At 40.5% G+C, this 13,595-nt stretch overlaps 1 protein-coding gene across 1 annotated transcript in view; it reads left to right on the forward strand.

Moving 5' to 3' along the window:
* Nucleotides 1-2,300: 2,300 nt before the first annotated feature.
* The window catches only part of xylt1 (xylosyltransferase I), a 59,365-nt gene continuing 48,070 nt past the window's right edge, over nucleotides 2,301-13,595 (forward strand). The window contains exon 1 of the mRNA XM_079852257.1: nucleotides 2,301-2,640. Coding sequence (XP_079708383.1) covers nucleotides 2,374-2,640 — 267 coding nt within the window. The 5' untranslated portion in view covers nucleotides 2,301-2,373. The remainder of the gene's footprint in view (nucleotides 2,641-13,595) is intronic.

Below are 13,595 nucleotides of genomic sequence, written 5' to 3' on the forward strand. Positions count from 1 at the left end.
TTAAACTTTTTACTCATCAAATAATCCTGAAAAAAAGTATTATGGTTTCCACAAAAATATTAAGCACCACAAATGTTTTCAACATTGATTATAATAAGAAATATGTTTCTTAAACATCAAATCAGCATATCAGAAGGATTTCAGAAGGATCAGGTGACACTGATCCAGTGTCTTTAAATTGAAATAATATTTCACGATATTACTGTTCTGACTGTAATTTTGACCAAATAAATGCAGCCATAAGATACTTTATTTAAAAAATATAAAAAAAATCGTATACCGACCCCAAATTTTTGAAAGGTACAGTTAATCTAAATGTTACATGCTAAATGTTACAATAATGGCAGATTTTAGCCATGTCAACTTAATGATATTTAATGAAAAAAAGCCATGCGAACTGTTACCATCTCATTCTGTAGAGGCATGAACCCTGGAGCAGAGAAGATTGGTTTGGAGACCATGAGGAGTTCTTGCAGAGGAGGCATATGGAGAGAACGTCTGCCCAAGGGCATGAGTTCCCTGGCATCTTACTCCAATTCCCCTTCTGCTAGATCTAACGACCCACTCGCACATATACTGACAGTGAATGTCGCCATGCGTAGCCCCTCGTAACTGCACACCTCAGCATCTGCTGCCCGGGGGACTTTCTGCAGGTTCCACAGCCATTCTGCGAGGGGAATGAAGTGTGACTGTGCCCTGTGCTTTCTTTCAAATTCATCAAAGCCTTGTGATCTCCATCTCAATGAGAGAGCTGTGAATTATAGAGCAGCCTCATCGGGGTAGCTGATTCAACTTTAATGATGTCAAGAATGCTGTGAACAAACAGCAGTGCTCACGTAGCTCTGAGATGTCTAAGCAGAATCGCATTCTCAGATATCTCTCTCTCCCAAACTTCTAGAGGAAAGGAAGAGGGACACTGAGGGTATTCCCATGGAAACCGAGTCTCGTTGTCGTGCGAGCCAGTGCCGTGCTATGCGGGATGAAAGATGGCCTCAGTCTTGATTAAAAAACTGTTGGTGATGCTTCACCTGGGTCCATTGTATTGGAAATCATCTTGATGGTTCTCCAGGGTTATCTCTCTTTTTCTAAATCTGACAGGTTAACACTATCAATTAGCAGCCATTGATCGGGTGAACAATAATAAAGGCTGGTTGAAAGATGATGATGTCATTCACCTTCACCCATGAGGCTATTCTCGCTCATACAGCTGCACACACAACAATGTGAAATGACTGACCAAAAAGGGGAACCTAACGGTTTTGAAACTGATTTTTTACACAGACACTTGCAGTATTTTGTGGTTTGGGTATTTTTATAGATCTATTTCTATTTACATTTTAAGAAGTCTCGCAAAAGATTTATTGTTGAGCCAGCAAGGTTTTTCTGATCCCTTCAAAAAACGTCACATGGGTCATTCCACAAATATGCCCTTATGCTTTTTTAAGCAGTTTTCTTAACACATCTACAAAAATCCAGTAAATGTATTTTAATTTCTTCTTTCTTCATGAGGATGCCTGTCACTCATGTCTTTGCTATATTAACAATGTAGCATATGAAACAAAAATGCAAATAGAAGCATTTTTATTTCCTCTATTTAGTTTTTTGTAGACATATTTTATTAAAAACACTTCAAGTGGCACAAATTTAAATATATTTAATGTGTCATATCATAATAACCGTCCGGATATTTGTAGAAATATCCGCATTCATTTTTTTTTTTTTTTCAACACAACATGACATCAATTATATGTGGTGAGAAGTTATTGCAGAACATAAAATACTTCAACTGGAAAGAAAACAGTTTCACAGCCTTTTGATTACTTGAAAAACACAAGTATTGTGGATAGATAGGGTCTTGTTTTGTCTGGCATTTCCTGTGATTCACCTGGGTGAGAAGAAAAACATATATATATATATATACATAAAGGAATAAATGTTTAAATTCTCTTTTAAATAAACACTTTGTAGAGTCATGACCTTGCCTTGAGCACATGGATGGTAATGAACTGCAAAACTGTCAGCCCTCTTCCCGTCAAACCTGTTGCTTTTTTAAAAGCACAGATATATCTCAAAATAAATTCAAATGTATAAATTAACTAACAAAACAATTTAGACATAGTTTCTCTGATAAAACGTTCATTGAAACTGATAAGAACATGGAATGGCCCCCGTGTAGTTTACATGTGTCACCGCGAGGGGACGTGTTTCAACCGCGCGCGCTCTCTCTCTCTCCTCCGGCGGAGCCCTTGCCAACCGCCCCCTCTCTCCCTTTCTCCCTCTCTCCCTCTCCCTCTCCACGCTCCTTTCGCGACGCTGAGCCACAAAGCGGACTGTCGGCGCACGGCAGTGGCACCTCGCCGCTTCAGGGTGAAGATGTTCGGCAGTCTGTGCGCCCGTAAGCTGGCTCGCCGATCGCGGTCCGCGTTAATAGCCGCGCTTACAGTGCTGCTGGTCCAAACGCTCATCGTGTGGAACTTCAGCAGTCTGGACACGGGAGAAGACCGAAAAGACAACGCCAGAGAGAAGAGGGACCGATTCGGCATCAACAAAGCCTACAGCGAGAACCCGAAGAGCGGCTTCCAGAGGAGGCATCACCAGCCGCCGCTTGGGAAAGCGTCCATTCGACAAAAACAGCAGCCGGTAAGGCGGAATTTCCCCGTTCATCGCGCACCATTCATTCCTCACGGTCCGCCGTCATAAAGGGCCCGTTCTCTCGGAAATGATCCCCAGACCCAACGTTTCTGGGTGTTTATGTTTACACGAACGGTGGCTGGATGATTTGTTAGTGATGTGCTGAAATGTAGCCCTTTGTTGTCATGACTATATACACCGCAGCTGAGAATGTGACCGTCGCGCGCGACGCGTAAGATGCAGTTGTGTTGGATACTTTAGCATCTCGTGTGACGGATCGCTGTCCGTTAAAACTCGCATTAAGTTGTTGCTGTTGTAATTGTGTATGTCGGAGGAATAGGCAGTTCAGCTCTCATGCGTTGCTTTCAGATCATCTTCATGTCATATTGTTGGTGATATGTGCTGGGAGGGATCTCGTCATGACCTGTATGAAGATTTAAATTATTTATGATATAAATAATCCGCTTCCATCACCTATGGATATAATGTAAATACTTCGATTTTGTTATTAAATGCCCTCTATTTCTTATCCCCATATCATTCACTCTTACAATAAAAACTATAGAAATGTTTTGTCAGGTAAATTAAAATGTGTTTCATGTGGTAACATAAATGAACTCTGTGATAACATAAATGACTGATATAACCTGACTGGTCATTCTTCCGAAACGTCGACCTAGTATTCAACATGTCTTAAAAATATGTATTTTTTTACCTTGAACCCCTTTTCGTTTAGGCTCAGTTGGTTTTATTTACTAAATATTACTAATTAAAAATTATAATAATAATAATAAATACTATAATCTATTCTTAAATTGTAATATATATATATATTAAGCATCAACATTGTTGTCCTCACTGACACCTCAAAAAAAGATAACTTGCGGCAGTTTAAAGTCCACATATTTTACTATTGATTTTGTGGATTCGTAACATCCTCCATTCAGTTTGTGCCTTGAAATGTTGGCTGATCTGTCTGGACATGATGCTCCTGCTCTGAGTCGTTGCCTGCAGCTTTGCTGACAGACCCTCCATGCCTTGCGTTGAGGACAGTGACCCGACTACATTAGGGAACATCAGTGAGAGTATGGTCAGATCAGTTAAAAATAGCTCTTTAGTTCAAACCAGAAATGTTTTTCATTGCAAATTTGCACAGCACTTTAGAGCAAAACCGGACTATATGTATCCATCTCTATGACTGTCTTAAAAACCTAGTTGGCTATATATCAGAAAGCATTTTTGGGAATTGATGCATGTTAAGATGCACATGCCTAGGAATGCCTCCTAGGTAGGCTCCTTGCTCAGTTTTGAGGCACAGCAAAGCCGGTGTATAAAACATGAAAGTGTTTGTAATTCATTCGCACAGAATACATTATACGCCGCACCTCAGTAAAAGCGCTACACTCCCTCATCAGTCTGCATCATTTTTTACAATTAATTGATGCTAATTATCATGTAGCATCACATTAGCATAATGCTCCCAGACATAGGTTTGCCTAATCTAATTAGAAATCTTTCTGTCATCAATAGGTGTGTTTGAACAGCTTTTTCCTCACTGAAGAAATATCATCCTAATTGTGTTCATGTAAATCTGAATAATGTAAAAATGTGAAGGCTGGAACAGATTGTCACTGCGGGCTAACACTACCATCACCATTTGGCAACAATGTTTTAATTGCAGAGGTGTTCATTTAGCTTTCTAATCCAGGTGTAATGTAAACTACAGCGAGCCTGGAGCGACGTTCCATCTCATTTAGTCTCTCGCTAATATCCCCACAGACTTGTTGCTCTATCTGTGTCTAATGTGATAATTCTATTCTTCTGTGGTCGTATTTAATCCTGCAGTCTAAAGTGCACGTTATAATCCCTCCAGCACTAATCGACGGCACCTTCGGATGCCGAATTCTCAGCAGGACTTGCTTCTCAGACAGTTTTGCCTTCAAGATGTCGCAGTTTGGCAGGAGCGTTAATGTCCAGTAAATGTGTGCATGTCAGCAGAGTGGCTCGGTGCCATCCTGCCTCGGCGGTGTGAAGTGTGTCCGTCTTTCGGTGTCGTCTGCTCTGAAATGCTCCCTGTAGAGCCGTCATCCTGCTTGGATCTGACTCTGCTGCATGAGGCGCCCTATACCACTCCATTCCTTCGTGCAATAATAATAGAGTGCGGCGTGACCCCAGCGGCGGTCACCTTTTCGTCCGTGCTCTTGTGTACACGCTCAGCTCTTCCATATCTGTTCTGCTCTCGGATTTGTTTGTGGCCTCGGTGGGCTGTTTATTCTGGCAAACAGGACTGGCAGAGGATTAAAGTGGGAGCCGGTAGCCGTGCGATTGTTTCAGCTGTTTATCTCGATCCTCGTCCTGAGACGGCATGCAATCAGCGAGGTGGGAAGTCTGGAGCGAGTGTTAGAAACCCGAGAGCGTTTCAGAAGATGCATCCGAACCCCCTGAAGGCTCTCAATCCCACAGACAAGAAATAGATACCTATCAGTCTGCAATTGTCCGAAATTAATCTTCATCGTGAAGTCACATAACTATTGGATTTCCTCATGGCTAATTTGTTGTTTCGAGTGATTTCAGGTAATCTGTCTGTTCTGGCTTTGCCGGTACATATGATTAGAGTTTAGTTTTCTATTCACATTTATTTGTATAGCTCTTTTCACAATTCACGTTTCAAAGCAGCTTTACAGAAAATGCATGTGTCTACGTTACAATTTAGAGTGATCTGTTATCAGAGGTGACTGTGTCAAGTAATGTATTTCAGAAATGTATAATCATGCAGTTAGCTTAGCTAACAATGTATTCATTTCGACAATGTATATATACAAGGCAGAAACAGTGAGCGCATTGAAGTAATGAGTAGTCTACATTAACAAATGATTAGGATATAGAAAATTTGCATTTGTGCATGTTGATTCAGAGTTTGCACCATCATGTAATGTGTTTGTGTCTGTCTAAAAAGCAGCACGAGTCTTTGTTGTCCGGGTGTTTCGGTGTAGTGCTACACTGGCCTCTGTTGACTCAAAGAGAACTGAATAGACAGGGGAGTGACTATCCCTTTTTGTTCTGCACTTTATGCCGACTGCTCTTTAATACCACAGTCACAACTCTGCCGGCACAAATTGTCTGCTCTTCAGCCTTTTTGATTAAAGAGGTGTGAGAGACAGATGACCTCTCACCTTTTGTGGGTCACTGTGCTGCCTTCTTAAACATGACATTAACCCAAACCCACACACAATCTGCGCCCACCAAAAACGCTGCTGAATTGCAGAAAAAATGGGATCATCTCTCTTTTCTTTTTTCTTCTTTTTTACATGTTCTTATTTTGACTCATTCAACTCTGATTAACATTTTTGACTATGTTTAAATCTATTCTGCACAATTTCCACAGACTTCGTCTGGTCCTACATTGACCTCACCATTTGCATGTTATTTGGGTATTCAGCACTGGATTTCTTGTATGGTTTGTGCACTGTGTGTGAATTCCTTCCTGAAACCAAAACTGGAAGTTCCGTTGCTTGTGGAAATGGGGATGTTGGCCGTGCACAATGGGAAGTTGATTAAACCTCAGATAAATGTGGGATTTTCTGTAAATGGCAAAATTGGCTCATTTGGTCTATTTTAGTTGCAACTTTTTGGGGATACTTTACATGCTTTTGTACTACCTAAGCAAAGAATTTCCAAGCCCAAATGGAACTTCAGATGTGGCTAGATTAAAATGAATTGAACTATTAGCCTAATTGATTTGCTAAACTAGATACTTTCATATCTAGATATTTTCAACCCTAGTCAGAGGGTTGGCTCAATGATACATTGATGAATCTGTCTTGAGGAAACCTTACTATTGTAGCCTATATGTATTTTTATATTTTAATTTGTAATCCATGTTTTATGTATATAGTCTATTCCTCTTTCTCTATTAAAAGAAAAAAATCTAGATAAATTAGTCAACCTCACTAACTGAAACATTTCTGAAGGCAGATTTAGTGCTGGGGAAAACATGCCAGTGAAGGGCTGTGATTGTTAATTCCACTGACGATTAAGTTAATTCCACATGTGTTTGGCGTGTTTTGGGGCCTGTGTTAATGCAGCAATAAACTTCCTTCATTTGCTTTAACATGCTCTCATTAGCCAGTTGCCGCTGCGCACCAGGTGAGCTGAACGCCACATTTGTCTTGTTACTGCATGTTCTGATTCTCCTCAGGTCAGCCGGTCCCACATGCTCAAACACTGCTTGGGTTCCTGATGTGAGGGGCGTCTGGTTTGATGGTGATCAATCTCATATGTCGTGCTCAGCATGTGTGCTGAATGTTAATGTGCTCGTCGCTCGCCACCTGAATTAGTGGTGGGATCCCAGAGGGAGGGGCTCTGGGGACCAAGCGTGAAATAATTGCCCACACAAACACACACACACACACACACACACACACCTATGTGGCTCTTTCTCACTCACTGTAGCATTTGGAGGGATCTTTCCTTTAGCAGGGATCCAGAGAGTGTTGACTAGGCAGACAAAGCTTTGGAATAATAAAACCTAGTCCTCATAGTCGTCCTCACTTGCACCCTCATATCATAAAGACAAGCTTGTGTGTGTACATCAGAGTTTCTGTGCTTTCTGACATTTAAAATTTCACAATGACACAATGTCCGGATTTTTTGAAAAACTTTTTTTGTATATTTTTTTGTATGTTCTTCAATAAAAAGAATTGGCCCCGGACCCCTTGGTTGAGCACCACTGTGTTAAAGGACAAACAACATACCATACGTGTTAACCTGCTACCTTGAGTTAAATTGTAACTGTTAATTATTGAAAAGATTAATTGAATATCGGCCATTAGTTGATTTCACATGCACACGCTCAAATCAGGGGAATTCGGGAAATTAAAACAAACATGATGGATTAAAAATAGTCAGTGACAGAAATGTTACAACCACTGATCTACATAATGACATTGCATATCATTCTATATAGATCAGTGGTTACAACTCAATCCGTCAGAAAGACAGATAATGATTGTTTGTTACACAACCTCTGCTGCACAGTCCATCGTGTAACCACACAAAATAAACACTTAAAAACATTCTGCTTTTGTCCGGCCAGCTGTGTCATTCCCAGTCACGCAACTAATTTTCTTAGCAGAAACTGTTGTAGATACATTGTCTTTCTCTCAGTCTTTTCCTGTTATTGAGTTGTTCCATCCTCTCCTCGCCGTGCAGTGCTGACTCACACTCCGTCAGTATGCCTGAGTGCTTACAGGCCATCTCTCTGTCTCTGTTGCCTCTCTCTCTCTCTCTCTCTCTCTCATACTCAACATTTGATCCAGGCTGGTCGTTGTTTTGCTTGATCATCAAAAGTTGCCCCAGGGTGCTCGTTTGCCCCAGCTTCAGTTGGACAGCTGCCCTGTTAGCATTTCCTCCTCTCCATTAGCTCTTAAACAGAGAGGGGAGTATATCTCAGACCTTGTAAAGATTGATGACGGCGAATCAGTAACATTGGGCCAGGTTGTTTTTGCATGGCTTTCAAAGGCCAGAGGCGAAGTCAGATTTGTTTTCATGAGGTTACCTTCGTTCCAGAAGTGCAGAAAAGCCCAAACAGAGCACTTTCATCTCTTTCTGACTGTTACGTAATGAACCGAGCCAACACCTATTGATTTGTTTCTCTGTGTTAAGCTGATGGTTATCAGAAACAATTCCATGATGTGCTCTCTTAACGAGCGGGCTCGGTCCCATTGCCTCGCCAATGACTTCATCTACTAAAAAGAAAGCAAGCGCTCAAGCTGATTTTATAGTTTACACTGAGCGCCGTGATAAAGACTTACTTTTCCTGGCGCAGTCATCGTCGTGAAAATGCTTTCAAGTGGCTGAATGTCTATTGTGTTAGGGTAGAATATTTTGCTAGGAGTGCTTTATGTCCTTTGTAAACATGTCCATAAAAAGTGAGTTAATTGTTATGTAAGCTTGACAGCACAATAGTGGCCTGTCACAGATATTGGAAAAACAGCAAATTGGTGCACCGTAATGCTACCATTAACATAACTGTGGTCGGGCGCTATTCATACTTGGCTAAGTACGCTGCTACAGGCCCTTAATTCCATCTCACCCCTGTCATTGTTGGCACCTTGTTATCACTCTTTTGTGTGGAAATAAGAGGGGGCGGGGCCTAAGGACACTTGTGAGTAGTGGGCGGGGTAATGGAGTGTCGTTTGTGTGAGGTCTTTTATGAGACGTGTGCGGTCTTGATTAGATGCATTATATGCAGAATATTAGGGATGAACCAATATTAGAATTCTTTCTGAAGCCAATGATTATTTTCGTGCTATGGCCGTTATTAAAATTCTGTACATTTTTGTCTGAATTAAAAATAAAACACTGAAAACTAAAATCAATCATGATATACTAATGTTTAGGCATCACAACATTATAATGTACAGTATGAAATATGGGTATTCATTTGGAGATGTGCTAAAGATTATATTTAATAGTGTTAAGGAACGGTCAAACTGCACTTTTCGTTCCATTGACTTCAATTCATACGCATGAATGAGACGGGAAGCGCAAGCACAAGCGAAAAAGTTATGCATTTCGCTGCGTTACTGACCTGCGGATTCATGTCACGTGAAGACGTGTGACCAATAGAAGATTTATTCTCCACAGCGTGACCTTAAAGCTGAAAACGCAAACTTTAAATCTGTATGTTTGCAGCATTGCAGTACAGTGGAGAAGATTGCATATTTTTATATTTTTGATTGTTGGACTATGTTTTAAAAAAGATGCCGTAGAGTGTGATGCCATTTTCTAACCGTTGCACTGTCTGTAAAACATTTGATGTGCTCAAAAGTCGTGTGACCATGGCTTTATTAAATTATTTTTGTAAAATAGTTTTTTTAAAGATTAACTTTAGATGATAGATTAGTATTAGATGATCCAGGTGATCTGAATGTAAATATAAGGGAAATGACCATGCACAAATATGCAATATCGACTGATACTAATACATTTTAAAAATCTATAATATTGGCCAATAACCAATATGGAACTGAGATATTGTGCATCTTGTGCACATGAATACTGCTGAACTGCTTAAATACACCGATATACAAAAACATCAGTAAGCGCACTAATGCTGTATGTGTTAGAGTTTAATATTTTTGTGTTAAATTGACGATTGGAGAAGACTGGTTAAGCAGGAGTCGTCAGGGCGAGCGGTTGGCGCTGTAGATGAAGAGAGGGATTGTGTATTCATGTGAATACGTTCCCTGTGAGCAGTGGAAAGCGTTGGTCAGGGTGTGTAACTGTGAGTGTGAAGGTGTGTCAGTATGACTATGTAACCGTGTGTTGGTCACATGAATGAGGCTTGTGTTACAGCTCAGTCAGTGACTGCCGAAAGAAAACAAGCTCTGGCGTTCACTGGCTGCTTTACCTCCACCATCCAGACTCTTGTGTCTCTCTCTCTCTGTCTGTGTGCTTTATTGGCACAATAAATAATGGACTCTCTACTCACGGTCGCTTTCACATTTAGTCTCAGTTGCCACATTAACTTCCAGTGCATGCATTATTTTGCTTTATCAACAATTCATCTTTTGTATTATTCTTATTTTACTATATTCTAACATTTTACTGTTTTGTGGGAAACCGTTTTTGTGTTAGTTTTATTGATTGATTAATTGATTGAAAACAGCAATTTCTTCCATTTTTACATTAATGTAACACTCACTTAAAGTTAATTTAATAACATCTCAAATTGAATATACATTTTTCACACTGTACATTATAGTACTGTCTAAATTTACATGTTGTGATTTTAGTTTTATATATATATGACAGCTATATATTTTTATTTGTTTAATTATGCAAAATATAATAGAATTTTAATATTGGCCATTTATCAGGATCAGCTATAACATGAAGTAATTACTGACTTATTGGTATCGGCCAGAATCTATGCATCCCTTCTTTGTCTTTCTGTCTTTTACAGTTCAATTCAGCTTTATTTTCAGTAACGTACGTATGATGTGGAGATCAAATTCAAATTTATTGTGGTCATGTTTTATATTTGTCAATTTCTTTAAGAATGATTTTTAGATTTATAACCAGTCAATATCACTGGTCACAATGTTTTGTAATGTGAGGAATTACTCTGAATATCTCTCTCTCTCTCTTTGTGTCTGTTTCTCTCTCATTGTCTCTCTCTCTCTTTTTCCCATTGCTCTCAGCCTGTCTCTATTTCCCCCACACTACCACACTCCCTCCGTAACACTCCCACACGTCCAACAATATTCACACACATGGCATTGAAACATATGACACACACACACACACACACACACACACACACACACACACACACACACACACACAGACACACACACACACACACACACACACACACACACACACACACACACACACAAATAAAGTAGATCTTCTTTAGCTAAACAGGTTGAAGGGACTCAGTACATAAGGTCTCTGAGTCCGTTATGTCTGTGATGTTTGTCCGTCTCTCTCTTTCCTGTCTACTCTCTGAGTTGGTCTCACAGTCTGTTTCTCTTCGCTGTGTATTGTGTCCTCTGCATTCCTGCGCTGAATGTGGGCCAAACCAGCTCGTCCGTGTATCCGTCGGCATCAAGCAGCCACCATAATCCACCCAGCATCAGATAATCACGCTTCTCTACAACAACCTCATTACACACGGGCTAATATCTAATATCAGCCACGGATTTTAGCAGATGCAATAACAAATACTTAAAATCCATAATCCCAAAGGGAAAGACAAAAATCCCATTGGTAAGCATCTTAAACTAGTTTTTGTGTTTGTTTGTTTTTGTCTTATGCAGATAGCGAGAGGCATCCTGGGAATAAGGCCTGGTGTTGTTTTATGCTTGCGTGTGAAATTCAGGGAATTTAAATCACGATGTGAATTTTCAAGGCCCCGTTTGACTGTTTTCCAAGACCTCTCATATCTCATTTTGGTTTTGTAGATGCCATAGACACCAAAGCTAATGATCCTCTAGTCCTTTCTGTATTCAACAGAGAATCATTTGTTGGACGTCTGTGAATGCCAGTGATGAATTTATTGTGGTAAACAAGGAGAATATCACAAATAGCTTTGTCTACAAGCCATCGGGTGCTCCCAAATCTCCACCTTTTTCAAGCCACAAATGCCATTTCACCCATTCCATTATACAATATGCGTCCCGCAACAGAGACCTAATTAAAGTGCGCTGGAAGGGCATAATTCTAGGCAATGCCTGCTGGGGCTTGTGAATCATGTCGGCTGCATGTGACCAAGACGCAGGCTCTTTCAAAGCCCCGATCATGTGACTCTTCTGCTCTCTTTTTTAGCGGCAAGCGAGAGAATGCGAGTATATCACACGCTGGTGTGAATTCCCACTGAGCCTCTGAATGCTAATAAACTCCCCGCCACCCACGGTTAGATCCCCCCGACTCATCCTGGCAGAACAGAGGGTCCTGTTCGCTCTCTTTTAGACGTACCCCCTGTGAATCCCTCTGAACAGCTGGTCTGGGCATCTCTGATCGTTGTTTGTGCAAGCAGCAGGGGTAAACGCAAAGTTCGCAATTGATTTCTGACAGAGAACTAGAGCCCCCCAAGCCCACTGTTGAAGAGCGACTGGAGGATGCGGTCGCAGGCTAACCAGAGAAGCGTCTTGAGCATCCAGGCTTAGTCTCTGGGAGTGATTAAGTGCAGGCTCCATGTTCAAAGAGAAAACTGCAATTTATGTGTATTTTCTCCTTTTAAAAAAAATAAATAAAAAATCCCTTAATCCGGCATCTACTCAAATCCCTGGCGTAATCCTCAGCAATCCCAGAGGGTTTGACAATACTTTGTGTTGCTAGAGTATCTTTATTAAACTCATTGTTTGTCCAGACCACTGATACCACCGGACTGCTCGCAGTCCTTTTTCAGACTATCCTATGCATATTGCAGACAAACCTGGAAAGCACTTTCTTAGCCTGGCAAGAAGTAATCTGATTGTATAAAATGTTATGAATGTATCTTTTACTAATCAAATAAATGCAACCTTGCTGTGCATAAGAAACTTCTTTCATAAACATAAAAATGTACTTAGCCCAAACTTTTTTTTAACCAATTTAGACAAAATAGAATAGAATGTAACTTATCCTTTCTAAGTGGGCGGAAATGTAGACCAGACCTTTTGCCATTTAGTCAAAGGTCTGGCTGTGAGTAGTATAACGTGTTTGGTAGCCTGGTAAGGTGCCCGCCTCTCGGGAGACAGTTTTTTTTTTTATTTGAGTGTGATTCGGTGGACAGGTGAATCATCTGATTATGAATCACCCTACCACACGGTCTGTGCTTTTTCGCTTTAAGCTGGGGAGAAAGAATCGCTTAATGCTAAATGTCTGGTGTACATGGATGGACCAGTCACTAAAGCACAGCTCTCAGTTCGACTTTTTCACTTTGGGGTGCCCTTTCAGAAACTCTAAAGAAGAGAAATGGGGTATCCATTTAAGGCCAAATCCACAACCTGAAAAGGTTGAATAGCCGAATGAAAAGAATACTAATGAAGTGAGGGAATTGGCTTATTCTGACTTTGCTTGTGTCCTCTTTCTCCATAGTTTAGAGCGGATGGATGATGCCACTGAACTGAGAGGTGTCAGTTAATGGTCAATTACAATTTTAAGCTAGAGTTTTAGTGTTGTTCACCCATGTGTCGCTTGCTGTGAGTGGTTGCCAGGGCCTTTTTTTTTTAAGGACGTTTCTTTGTGGATGCTAGGTGGTTGCTTGCTAGCCAAAAGAGTCTTTTCTGAGATGTGGCTTAGGTCTCTCCATCAGTTTAAGTCTCTAGGACATTTTTTTCCAAGTTTCATCGTCCATTAAACAAAAAGCATTAGGTTAGTATAATTGCTAAAGTACTTTTCATTTACAGTACATTTATTCATTTTGCAGGCACTTTTATTCAGCAACTTGCATTCAGTGTTATTTTAGTACA

This window comes from Squalius cephalus (assembly GCF_949319135.1).
Source record: "Squalius cephalus genome assembly, chromosome: 1".
Lineage (NCBI taxonomy): Eukaryota > Metazoa > Chordata > Actinopteri > Cypriniformes > Leuciscidae > Squalius > Squalius cephalus.